Source organism: Solanum lycopersicum, chromosome 4, assembly GCF_036512215.1.
Source record: "Solanum lycopersicum chromosome 4, SLM_r2.1".
In the NCBI taxonomy this organism is placed as follows: domain Eukaryota; kingdom Viridiplantae; phylum Streptophyta; class Magnoliopsida; order Solanales; family Solanaceae; genus Solanum; species Solanum lycopersicum.
In genome coordinates, this window is record NC_090803.1 from 64,778,656 (window position 1) to 64,791,079 (window position 12,424).

Consider the following 12,424-nt stretch of genomic DNA (forward strand, 5'->3'; position numbering starts at 1 on the left):
TTCAAAGGCATACTTTAATATATTTAGACACGATATTTAAATGTGTTTTTTAGATGATTTCAATTGAAATTTATGTTTTTTAATTTTGAGTGTGTATAATTAAACACTTTAAATTATATATAGTTAAATATGTAAACACATACATACTATATGATAAAATACATGTAAGTCGTGCCACGAGCTAGGACATAGATTATCACATAAAACACATGTATCAATTCGTTTAAATTTATATAAATTTAAATATCTAACTATACATCATTCAAATTAAGACTCAAAATAAAGAGGATATAAATTCATGACTGTTCAGAAACTTTGTGAATATTTAATAATAATTAAGATATGGTACTCCAAAATAATTTAGGAGATTTTCCAGTTGTATCTTTGTTGTCCTTGTGGATTTCATAGTCAGCAACTAGCAACCAGCCAACCACAGCCACAAGGTGCCAGTACAACATTCTTAAATACTCACTCTGGTCCTTTTATTTATACAATCATAATTTTAAAATTTAAATTTTAGTATTTTTTTCGAATTAATTTTTTAATAAATTATCATGAATTAATTTATTTTAAATAAAGACGACGTATAAATAAATAGACGAACCGGCCAGAGTAAGGTCAAACCAACTCGGACCTCACTGTTGTTGATTCGCACAATTGTTTTGTCCATACGGCGCCGTGTCCCTTCTCTCTCTCTCCTGGAAACGCTCACAGGCCTTCTTTACGGGCGTGCGCCACAAAATAGCTTAAATAATCCTCTGTTTTGATAATTACTTTTTACCTATATCTTCTCACCAATAGTTTTTCTTTTGTCCATTTTGTTGGTAAAGTACCTGCAAAAAATAAACGAGAGAGGATTTATTGAATCTGGGTTTGATCTCAAATCGAAGATACGCTTGGATTCGTTCATTTTTCGATGGTTTTTTAACCTGGGAAGAGTTATTATTGGGTGTTTTTGTTCATTTTTTTGGTGATAAATAGCAGGAGAAAGTAAAACTTGGAAGATATGGCGTCGCATTTTGATAGGTGGGAGAAAGATCCGTTCTTTTCAGCTGCAGAAGAGGTTCAAGAATCTGCCGACAGGTAACCCTGTTTTTTGCTTTTTAATTGCAATTTTTTTTCTTATTTGTATTGTGGGTTTGGATTGATTTTGCTAGAATTGTCATTTAAGTTGGATTCTTTTAGTTTTATCTGTGAATTTTTTGATGATTAGTGATGTAAAGATTGAAGCTTTATTAGAACCCAAGGTGTTGCCTAGTGGTCGATGTGATGGGTTGAGAACCATGATGTCTTTGGTTCAAATCCCAGCGGAGACAAAAAAAATACTAGGTGATTTCTTCCCGTCTGTCGTAGCCTTGGTGGACAGCATTACCTGATATCAATAAGAAGAAAGATTGAAGCTTTATTTGTTTTGGTATGAGGGTGTTTTTGCCTTCTTTATTGACATACTTTTGTTTTCATTTTCAAGAATGGAATCAACTTATAGGACGTGGATTCATGCATTGAAAGATACTTCTGGTAGTTGGAATTGTGATGCGCTTCGCAGGGACCTTAGAACTACCCTTGGCACTGCTAAATGGCAGGTAGGAAATTTAATCCCTAACCCCCTAAAAGAAATAAAGCCAAGAAATGATTTTATTGTGCATCTATCTTGTGTATGGGATGTTATTGGTGTATGTGCACAAAGGGTTAGAGCTGAGTTAATATGTTGGATGCCGTTGTAATGCAGCTGGAGGAATTTGACCGGGCAGTCAGATCGAGCTACAATAGTAAATCTGCTGACGATGCAAGAGATAGACACCATGAATTTTTTATTGCAATCGACAATCAAATTAGGAAAGTTGAGAAATCTCTTAATGAATCAGCTGTTTCACAAGGCAAACCACCACTTCCATGGGTGCGGTTGGATGAGGGAGAAGTCGATGAACTTGCTGCATTTCTCTCTGGCCCATCCACCTCTTCTGCAGGCATAACCCATGCAAAAGTACATGGAGTGGAGCTGCAAGTTCCCAAGTGGGAAGAGAATGTAAATCAATCACTTCTTGAGTGTTCCCAGAATCCTCCTCATTCGGAGGAAGGTGTTCTAGGTGAGGCCATAGACGAGAAGTTTTTAGGCCATCGGAGAACAGCAAGTGCTAGTGCTGACATTGGTGCATGGCAGATTGCACTTGGCAATGATATTTCCATCAAAGAACCTGCATCCCCTCCTCGCAGAATACCAAGTTACCAGGGATTGTTGAATGCCGTGGAATCTGTTAAGGAGTTAAAATGGCCCAAGAATGGTTACCGGAAGTTGAAGTTCAATCAAGAAGCTGACAATACATTGCCGCGTTCTCAGCCACCAACAAGGGTGATGCACTGTTCTTTATAGTATCCAGATTTGTTTTACATTACTCTCTTTGGACCATTTATTTGATTACAATGTCAAAATTCTCATTTTTGATTCATTGATATCAATTATTTCAAAATTCGAGAAAAGAGAACCTAAACAAGTAAAACAACAAATTAATCCTGTCCATTATTATGAGAATATATACTCAAAATAAATTCCATTAGGGACCAGGAATTAGAATTATGAAGTTTCGATTTAAAGAACTAAAATATGTAAAATCAGTTGGACATATCGATATAGTTTTGAGCTTTTGATAGATTGTAATACTTTTGAAGGGGAACTACATTCGCCTGTGGATATATAGAGTAAGGTTGCCAGTTTTTCTTAAAAATAAAATCAGTTGGACTTGTAAACAAACTAAATAAAATCAGTTGGAACAAGTGTAGTATTTATGAAAGATCCAGAAATAGTTGTATATTTTTCATATCAGTAAATGATGTTTATGTGAATGATCTAGTACTTCTATTGCAGAACACAAACACATGCTATGATAGGAATAAGAGTTGCCTTGATGGTTGTGATGATTGTTATGATAAGCAACTGTATGGTTGGTATGGTGCCGTTCAGCGCCAGCTGCAAAGATCTCAGTATTACATGCAATATCGTCGACCTGTTCGAATAGTTTTCTCAGTGTTTCTTCTCATTTTCCTGATTGGTGAGTTTGCTAACGACTCTTGTTTTATCTATCTAACCTTTTATTGACTCTTTTACCCATAAACAGATTTTGAAAGTACTAAGAAAAAGAAATCCTTTATAGTGTATTCTCTGCTGCTGAGGTTTTTCTTCATTCTTCTGGATTGGGAAACCATCAATAGATATTGTTGAGTTTTCTGTGCCATTGATGCTTCAATTCAAATCATTTTCCTTATTTCAGCCTGCTTGCACTGATGATTCTTTTGATTTACCTATCCTTCTATTTTCTAATAGAGACTTGAGAGAAGTTATATATATATGACAAGTAGAACTATCACAGACCCCGAGCTGCTTTTTTTTTTTTTTTTTTTTTTCATGTAGAACTATTTACTATAAAAAAAACTTTCAATTGGGATCTCCCAGGGTAGAGTTAGTCGTTAAAAATAAATGGGTCATTCCATTCAACTATAATTTGGATAGGAAGTTGTTTGTAGCAAGTTCTATCCAGGGAGCAGTGGTTTGCAGCCAGTTCTCATATGTACTGGAAGGATTCCTCCATCTTGCAGCTTCTGCTCAGTCAGGGAACAGTCCTTCCTTGTAGTGATGATATATGTTAATCTAATCTATTATCAACCAAAAATTTCTTCTCTTGATATCCGTTGACATAAATAATAGCTAAAGCAAAAACTCGAATATCCTTCATTTATTCTGACTTGCTTTTTCCCCTTTTTGGCTGAAGTTCTACAGTAGCAAATAAATTCATGACATGTCAGCCCTGAGCCAACAATAGCTTGTTGCTTCCTTGACTTAACTTTTATCAGGGATACCGTTTGTTTAGAATAGTGTCCATCTCCAAAAGATTTTATGTGTGCATTGGAGTGAGTGTCAGAGACGTGGAAGAGCTCAATCTTCATTCATACTTGTCTTCTACGAGAAAAATGTTTACCCTGTGTCTCAAGTGCTACCAGCTCATACTGTGTAGGAGAGGATTGGGTGTATGCCATACAGCCATATGCAGCTTCCTCTTGTATTTCTCCAATGAATCGAACCCATGACCTTTAGTTTACCAAAGGAGCAACTCTATCCTTAAGTGAAGCCCTCCTGACTTGTCTCTCACCTGAAAGGGAAAGACTTCTCAAAGAGTATAATTTTCAAGGGAAAAACTTCCCAAAAGTATAATTTCTTCTAAATAAAGAAAATTCCCTTCAAAAGATATAATGACATTCTCGTTTCAGCAAGATTTGCAGAATCAGGAAATGTACTTATAGTCTATTTTAGAGTTGGTAACTAGAGTTTTCCCCCTTGGTGGGAAGTTTCATGAGTTCCAGTCTTTCTTTTTCTTTCATTGCAGTATGACTAATGATCATCAGAATGAACTTGATATACATCTGGTTTGTGTACAATGCTTAGAGAATGAGGCAACTAGAATAACATGGTGAGGTTCTTGAGAGAGTTGCAGGAATAAAGTGTAATGACCTTCCTGGTCATTTCTATGTTTTGCCTTCTTTGCATCATTTAGAGCATTCCTGTAGAGACCCCAAGCCATTTATGACTTGCTGGGACTGAAAGTTCGGTCACCTAACAGTTCGTTTGGTAGTGATGTGATTTTTTAGCGTTTGGAGCTTATGAACCTTGAACGATCATTTTCGATCCAAAGTTCAAGAAGATGACATCTGGACTTTAGTCAGCATTCTGAGTAAATGCGCTCGGATGTGAATTCCGTCAGCGTGGTTAGCTCAGAAATATCAAGTTTGGTCTAGATTGACCCTTTGTTCGTGTCTCGAGGCTTTTAAGCTAATTGTGAGCCCCTTTTGGATTTCGACTTAAAATGCAGTTGGGTGTGGGACCCACTTTTTGTCAAGATCACCTCGTATGGAAATTTAAACTGCGACATCGAGTCCGATATATAGAATTTGGTATGGTTGCATATCTTGTTTGAGTGCACGGGGCTCCAAAAGAGTTCTTAAGTTTTTGATAAAAATGCTAAAATCTAGTGCATATATAGCAAAATTATCTCATTATGGAAATTTAAAACAACATATCTCATTTTGGAAATGAGCTGATAATTCTGCTAATACATGCACCAAGCTTTCAGCGTTTTTTCAGAAACTTAAAAATTCCGACGGGGTGTTCCGAACTCGTTCAGAGCCCCGTGCGCGCAAACGAAATATGCATCCATACCAAATATGATATACTAGACTCCATGACGCAATCTAAATTTCCATTCAAGGTTGACAAAAAGTGGGTTCCACACCCAACCGCCATTTAAGTCAAAATCCACTAGAGACTCGGAATTAGCTCTGGACGCGAACAAAGGGTCAAACTCGACATTTTGGAGCTAATCGCGTTGATGGAATTCACATTCGATCACGGTTACTCAGAATGTTGACTAAAGTCAAACTTAGGCTTAAACTTTTAAGTTAAAACGCCTAATCGTATCGACTCACACTGAAAACCTTGGGAGTCATGCCGACCATGCTTCTAGCCTTAATGACCCTTCCGAAGCTGATGGAATAGTTAGAATTGGATTTAGATGTCCTCTTTTGATTGAAAATGATCGTTTAAGATATATAAGCTCCAAAAACTAGAAAATCGCATAACTATCAAACGAACTGTCAGTCCCAGCTTGAGGTAGCTACAGGAACACACAGAAGGCAAAACACAGAAATGACATAGATAATCTTTTGTAGAAATTTGGCACTTGCACCAAGAAAGAGAGCTAGGTAATTACCTTTTAGTTCCCTGTGATTTCATTGCATTGCAGCTTCTGCTAAACTAAGCTCCTTTTTTTTTGTTTTCTGCTACAAATCTTGAATACATATTCTGCATTTGAGAGGTATACCGTATACCGAACAAGTAACCTTTTTTCTTCTTACGTCCACTCCTTCCAATCAAAAGAAAGAAAAAAAAGCAAAGAGTACCTGCTCTGTAGATACACATTCGTTATTTCTTTCATTGTTTTTTTCTTGGGAATTGATTTCTTTCTGTATAGCATCTCTCCAGCAAGAATGATTGGAGACTTCAACAAATGATTCAGGTTCATGTGAAGATTGAGCTGAGATGAGGTAAGCTCAAACTTTTGCAAACCAGACCCGGTCTTTCTTGGAATCCAGAATTTGCCAATAACTAACTGAACTAATCCATATGTGTCTCTCTCCTATCGCTCGCTACTAGACTAATAGTTGAAGTAATGAATGGAAAACTATAGTTGCTAGGAATGCTTCGGAGATATTATGGGAAATCGAAAATGTTGAAGTGTTGACTTATAAATAGGAAGATGAGGAGATACAGGGTGAATGATATTCAGCAAGATTTGTATTCATTCACAGAGGAATTCAACTTTGAAAAGGAGAAGGACTGTTCCAAACAAAAGAACCCGTATCAAGTCCCAAGTCCTTGTGTCTGCTGAATGCTTACTTTTTTCTTGAGTCTGTTGGCAGAAGGGCTACTAGCGTGGAAGACTCCTTTGGCAGAGACAATGGCACCATCTGAGGAAGAATAGGATTTTATTCCCTGGCAAAGGGAAGAAGTTTCATTTCCAGCCATAGACACCTATACAATCATTGACTTCACAATTTGACTGCCCTATCTTTGATGAGATCCCAAATATCAGTAGTCTATGGTTGTCTGTTAGTAGATGCCACCAAATCTACCAATACTTATATAGCTTGTATTGCCAAACTTCCAAAAATCTGCTCATTTTGAGAAGTGTTTTTTGTTAGAATTGCTTTTACAAACAGTATGTTTGGATAGCAGTAGTTTGCATTTGGCTTATCATTTAAAAGCACTTTTGCCAATATTAGATAAGTAATTAGTGCTTGGTTAAGGTTCCAAAGGTGCTTCGGGAGAAAAAAACTACTTTTTAGCTTCTTAAAAACAACTTTTGCTACTACTCAGAAACACTTATTTTGTTCTTAAAAGTTTGGCCAAACTCCTCGATTCTCTATAATATGCATATTTAAAATAACACTTGACTTTCCAAAAGCTTGGACAAACATGCTATTAGTTTGATTCTGCTTCGGGCGTTCTCCTCTCCCCAACAGGACCACAGAGCATCACTAAAATATTGATGCTAAGTACAGTGGAGCACATGTGTTGGTCAAACAAAATAACCTAGCTCTTTACCCGGTACTTGTGCTGGCGGGAGGTAGCAGGAACTGGTGGAAGCCGAGTTCGTACACCACTGTTATTAAAAAAGAAATGGTGTTGTTGAAGCAACTTACATATTTCAAATTGTAGGATGTTTGGGGTATTGCTATTTCTTTCTTTGATAGAAAATCAGTATAAACCAACATATCTTAACGTCTCTTGGACAGTTCACACCATAAATGACAATTTATGGAACCGTAAATTGCTTGTAAAATCAGCTATAGCTCCATCGATGGCCCCCCTTGTTAACAAGATATGCAGTAACTATGTTAGTTTATTTCCTACTCGCAAATATCATTGCCTTTTAAGGTAAGATTGTACTGTCATAAAGTAGATAGATCTGAAACCTGTAGTGCCAGTGTGCATCCATTTTAGTATTACGTTGGGCTACATACATATATGTTTTACAATAATTTTGGCCGTGTATATTTGTATTGGTGATAATCATTAGACATAAAACTGAGTTTCATTTGTTAGTTGGTGCCTGAATTATTTTTTCCCTGCTGCAGTTCTAGTGGCAGTCCGGACAATCTGAGAGATGAACCTTTATTCTTGTAATTGATGAACTTGCAATGTCGAGACGGTCAGAGGAAAAAGGGCCTCAGTTTTGGTATTACCTTATAGAGGAAAGATGTAAATTACATGTAATTTTGTTCAGGTGATGCAAAGCTGGTGCTATTATCTCAACATACTTTGTAGTAATACCTTATCACCATTAGTGGAGACCAAATTATGTTGTATTATGATATTCCGTCCATCAGAAACAACTTCTCTACCTCTAAGGTAAAGGTAAGGTGTGCGTCTCCTCCAAACCCCATTCTGTAGGATTACACTGGCTATGTTGTTGTATACAGAAATGAAAGAGATGATTAGGTCTATTTGACTTGCTAAATCATGTATATTATTGTATTACTGTAATTCACTTCTGGGTTTAAAGTTCTCTTAGTATTCTTTTTTCGGCTTCGTAAGTAGCTATAAATGTATATGCATTGTATCGTATTGGTATTGTATACACCATGTCAAACTACATCATATAAATTCCAACAGAGAGATTAATATTGAAGCGTTCATTTTCCAATTCTTAAGAACAGAATCAATGTATGGGGTTTCCCCCTTTTTGAAGGTTGAAAAAGAACACTTAATATCAATGAAAATCATATGATAATCCCTTTGTTGTGGGTGTTCAAAGCTGGAGTGCTCCATTGAGATATCGATAATACAGAAAGAATGCTGCAGCCAAGAAAGGCACAAAATACTCAAAAAAAAACAAATGCTTGGGCTTGAAGTTTTGTTTGATCACAAAAGCTTCAATTTCTTTTGCCTTTATTGGTTCTTTGTTGGAATGAGTAAACAAATTATCATCATCATCATCATCTTGAATTTTATAGCCTTGAAGATTTCCAATCTGGTATTTCAAGATATAGTTCTTGGCAGCTTTACTATGCCCAATATCTTCAAATTCTTTAGTTGCATCCTTTCCAGCTGATTCAATCAACACTTCTTCTCCTCCAGGATGTTCTTCAAGAAACTTCGTAACGTCTATTATCTGAAAAAAAACACAACATAAGATGATTAAGGCGTCCAAGAAAACAGTGAGTTAAGTCAAACATGCTAGTAACGTTCCCGGGGAAGGGTGGAGATAGTACTCTGCCATGGATGATAATCCAGCAATCTTGCTTTGACTTGTGTTGTGCAACTTGAGAAAGGGTGAATATTTTTTCTGTGTCCATGTTTTTGGGGGTATGGAATAAGAGTTTTAGTATTTATAATGGCAATGGGGATTTATTGGTCAGCAAGAAAAAGAGAGTGAGGAAAGGTAGGTAGGTTGAAGTCCATGTGATTATCATCTACCATTTTTGTTTTCATATATGTATGTATCTACCTGATCTTCAACAGTCAAAAACAGATTTTTCTCCTCCACAATATGAGATGAATTGGTGAGGTGTTAATATAATTCCTTATATTGATTTTCATAAAAAAAGAAAAAGAAAATAGCAGTAGAAAATGATATAATTGATTAAATGATCCATGTTCATGCATTGATAGTGAAAAAGAACTTATAAAAAGATAGCACAGTGCACAAAACATCCTGCATTCACATTAAGATTCAGGAAATAGCCGCACTCCAAGGATGTAATGTAGGTACTGACTATCCTAATGCAAAGCATTAATTACTGCTTCCACGGCTTAAACTCATATTTCCAATTTAAGCTAAAGCTTCAGCTACCGAGTTTTCCCAAGCATCATAAGTAAACAAATTTTAGACATCAAAGAAGAGAGTACTGTCAAGTGTCAAATGATACTACATATGTTTCCAAGTGATAGCTGAAATGGAACTGGTTGTACAACTTTAACAAATTTTGGAAAGTGAGAATATGAGTGCATCAACAGAAGATGTGTATATTTACTGAGAAGAAAGAGCTTTTCCAGTGCCTTTGGCTGGATCTTTTAAATCTCTTTCTTCACTACGCTCCTTATTGATAAAATCTGTGCCGTCAAATGTAACTCTAGAGTTCCTGTACTGGCTACCAAAGGCAGAGCCAAATCCCCATCCGAGGCCTACTCCGATCCCACAGCCACCACCTATAAATAGCAATTGTGAAACATTACATCAAAAAATTGGACCACAGATACAATTTCAAGAAACATGGCTTATATTCAGATTTTACCTACACCAAGACCCAAGAAATTCAAAGGCATGCCTGGAAAAAACAAGATTACACATTAGGTTAGATGATACAACTAGAGAAGAGTATTTTGCAAAAAAAGGACTTGTATCAAATGTGAAGAAACAAACATTTTTCTCTTGAGGAATAGAATTGTGATTCGGGTGTGTGTGTGCTTGGATCTTTGGACAGAGATACGTCCCAACCCTTAGATAAACACTACGACATTCCTAACCTACACAAAACATAAGATAATCTCCTTCGTTTCTTTAGAAGCATGACGATAATCAATTTAATAAAATATAGTAGTATATGATACTTTTAACATTGTCCATGTCAACAATCAGACAAAGGGAACAAGGAAATAAACTCAGAAATGTGAATATAGAGATGTTAAAGGAGGATTTTCATCAGACAAAGAATCCAGTGAAGAACTAACATGCATAGCAGTGTTTTGGGGCTAACAACTCACAAGGTTTATAGGGCTTGAAGGATAAAGAGAAGTAAAGCAAACATTTTATGGAAAACTAGAAAAAGGACCAAAAGTACCTGAATTTAAAAGTACTATAATAATCAAATTGCAACTGATAACTAATTTCAGAATCCAAGATACAGTAGTGGCAACATTTCCAACTCCTAAAGTTGAGCTTCAAAGAACATCCCCTTTCTTTTGGATCATTTTACGTGTCATTGTTTGAAGCACGCTTCTATGAAGCGCATGGTTTCACCCATGAAGCGGTTACCCCTTACTTCAGTTCGTTTTATCCATCTAAGAAATGAAGCGATGACTTTTAGTAACACTGATGAGTGATACCTAGAGACGTATAGAACATTCAGAGATTTCCCCCATTTATAGGAAGTCATCAACAAGTAGGAATACTTCATCAAAAATCAACCAAGCTAGGTTTTAATCCAGAACGCAGCCAACGTGGCAAAACTAAGGTCGCCCCTACAAACTGATTCAGATCATGGCGACCACTAGCCTTCCACGTTCTAGACCGGGACCAACAGCGACACTTTGGTATCTCTGGAAAGGATTCCCTCCCAAATCTACACTTTGCAGGGAGCTAATTAATAGATAAGGAACATCTTGGCCGACAAATTGATACACACTCCATATAATTTTGATGCTACATCTGTCCATGCACTTAAGTTCCATAGAAAGCAAGGGAGGGTGGGGATCATCTACTGCAAGGGACACTTGAGATCACATGTCTTGGAGGCTTAGTGCAGAGGCTTGTCTAGATGCCTTTTTCCTTGCTTTAATATCAGTTTAACTGAAAGAGTAGCAGTTTCTAAGTTGGCATAGTTTACCAAAAACATGCTTCAAAAGTCTTCTCAGGTCCACTTATTCCTTAAGCTATCACTGCCTTCAATAGGCAAATTTATAAATTTTCTAAGTTCCTCTATGCACATTTAAATAGCTTTTATTATAAAACAATCCTCTCCATGAGGATGGATGCTTTAACATGTCACTTTCCAATCAAATGTCAAAAAGTACTGATCTTTCCTTTTAGTTTACTCCTCTTAAAAGAGGTTAAAGACAGCAGCCACCTCTTTTTGCGCTGTTCTGTCGCTGAAAAACTTTGGTATAAAATGGAGATGCCAGCAACAATGACCACATTCTAAAAGAATCTTTGTTCTACATTATGAAACAGTGTTCAATAGATTTTCTTGAATATATTTTCAAGGTCTTCTGACATCTGGACTCTACATGTGTGAAATTCTACCAAATGCTTCAAAACTGTAAACTCTAGAGCAATTGTGCACTCGGATACATGACAAACTAATCATATCTTTTCATGTATAGTTCGTTTCAATCTAGTTCATAATCAACCAAGCTGGTGCAAAAGAATACGTATTAAAGTACTACGCTTTCTGCAATACCATATTTCATGGCTGACGAATCTAGCAAATTATGTCACCCCAATTCATAAGCATGTAATCGAAGACTCAATAAAGATGAAAACTTTTCTCCTGAACTAATACTGAAAAGATACTAGGACAAGCAAATTAGCAGTGTCTCACTAATAATTATAAATAGTTACTAAACCAAATTCAGAACAAGAATTCCCAAAGAACAACAGTAATATCACTAATCACTCTGCTCAACCCCACTAAACTCCTAATATACAATTCACATCTTCCTGTTCCAAGCTAGACCTTTTGGTTAGTTATAAGTGAAAAAATATTAAAACAGACCTAAAAAGATATTTTAGAACCCAAAAAAGCTTGAAAATGAAAGAATCAAACCTCCGAAACCCCATCCTACACCGAATCCGCAACCAATGCCAGCACCTAAACACAATTTCAAATTCTTTTACATCAGTACATGAAAGCAAGTAAAAAAAAATAAGTTCTTGTTCTTATTGAAAGAGAAGAAGTAAAGTACTGAACATTTATGCATACCAACACCGATACCAGTTCCAGTGAAGTTTGTCATCACCATTGCTTCCGGCGAACAAATTACCAATCAATTGAAGAAAGATTTACAAATTGGGAGTAAAGTGCCCTTATAAAAACCCCATTTTTTTTTAATTTAAGGGACTACATTGAACTTACTACAAACATAAGTGACCAAAAC

General features: G+C 36.3%; 2 protein-coding genes and 1 long non-coding RNA gene across 5 annotated transcripts; 1 reads left to right on the plus strand and 2 right to left on the minus strand.

Moving 5' to 3' along the window:
* The first annotated feature begins 488 nt into the window (after positions 1–488).
* LOC101264319 (uncharacterized) lies at positions 489–8,237 on the plus strand. Of its 2 annotated transcripts, XR_741294.4 has the most exons (6): positions 491–1,083; positions 1,469–1,583; positions 1,730–2,350; positions 2,864–3,047; positions 6,018–6,090; positions 7,684–8,237. XR_741294.4 is itself a non-coding variant. In XM_004238060.5 (5 exons), the coding sequence occupies exons 1-5, from the start codon at positions 1,007–1,009 to the stop codon at positions 7,707–7,709; spliced, it is 1,023 nt and encodes a 340-aa protein (XP_004238108.1). In that variant the 5' UTR covers positions 489–1,006; the 3' UTR covers positions 7,710–8,237. The 2 variants fall into 2 exon arrangements, 1 of the variants encoding a protein (XP_004238108.1); XM_004238060.5 differs by lacking the exon at positions 6,018–6,090 and having other exon boundaries at positions 489–1,083.
* Positions 8,238–8,633: 396 nt separating this feature from the next.
* LOC101264620 (uncharacterized) lies at positions 8,634–8,910 on the minus strand. The gene is made up of 2 exons (XR_011220430.1): positions 8,794–8,910; positions 8,634–8,720 (listed from the first exon to the last, which is right to left on the minus strand). It is a non-coding gene; the product is annotated as an uncharacterized lncRNA (long non-coding RNA).
* Positions 8,911–9,420: 510 nt separating this feature from the next.
* LOC101264925 (protein TRIGALACTOSYLDIACYLGLYCEROL 5, chloroplastic) lies at positions 9,421–12,392 on the minus strand. 2 transcript variants are annotated; one of them, XM_004238062.5, is made up of 4 exons: positions 12,250–12,392; positions 12,094–12,138; positions 9,844–9,876; positions 9,421–9,757 (listed from the first exon to the last, which is right to left on the minus strand). In XM_004238062.5, the coding sequence occupies exons 1-4, from the start codon at positions 12,287–12,289 to the stop codon at positions 9,579–9,581; spliced, it is 297 nt and encodes a 98-aa protein (XP_004238110.1). In that variant the 5' UTR covers positions 12,290–12,392; the 3' UTR covers positions 9,421–9,578. The 2 variants fall into 2 exon arrangements, with proteins under 2 accessions (XP_004238110.1, XP_010320308.1); XM_010322006.4 differs by having other exon boundaries at positions 12,238–12,324.
* Positions 12,393–12,424: the final 32 nt, after the last annotated feature.

What these genes read in the sequence shown, in the direction of transcription:
- LOC101264319 (XM_004238060.5), top strand. Translation starts at nt 1,007, where the DNA reads ATGGCGTCGCATTTTGATAGGTGGGAGAAAGATCCGTTCTTTTCAGCT. An exon ending in TTGGCACTGCTAAATGGCAG is followed by an intron (nt 1,584 to 1,729) that starts GTAGGAAATTTA and finishes GTTGTAATGCAG; the next exon opens with CTGGAGGAATTTGACCGGGC. An exon ending in TCTTCTCATTTTCCTGATTG is followed by an intron (nt 3,048 to 7,683) that starts GTGAGTTTGCTA and finishes TCCCTGCTGCAG; the next exon opens with TTCTAGTGGCAGTCCGGACA.
- LOC101264925 (XM_010322006.4), bottom strand. Translation starts at nt 12,289, where the DNA reads ATGGTGATGACAAACTTCACTGGAACTGGTATCGGTGTTGGTATGCAT. An exon ending in CGGTGTTGGTATGCATAAAT is followed by an intron (nt 12,139 to 12,237) that starts GTTCAGTACTTT and finishes AATTGTGTTTAG; the next exon opens with GTGCTGGCATTGGTTGCGGA. An exon ending in TTTCTTGGGTCTTGGTGTAG is followed by an intron (nt 9,758 to 9,843) that starts GTAAAATCTGAA and finishes TGCTATTTATAG; the next exon opens with GTGGTGGCTGTGGGATCGGA.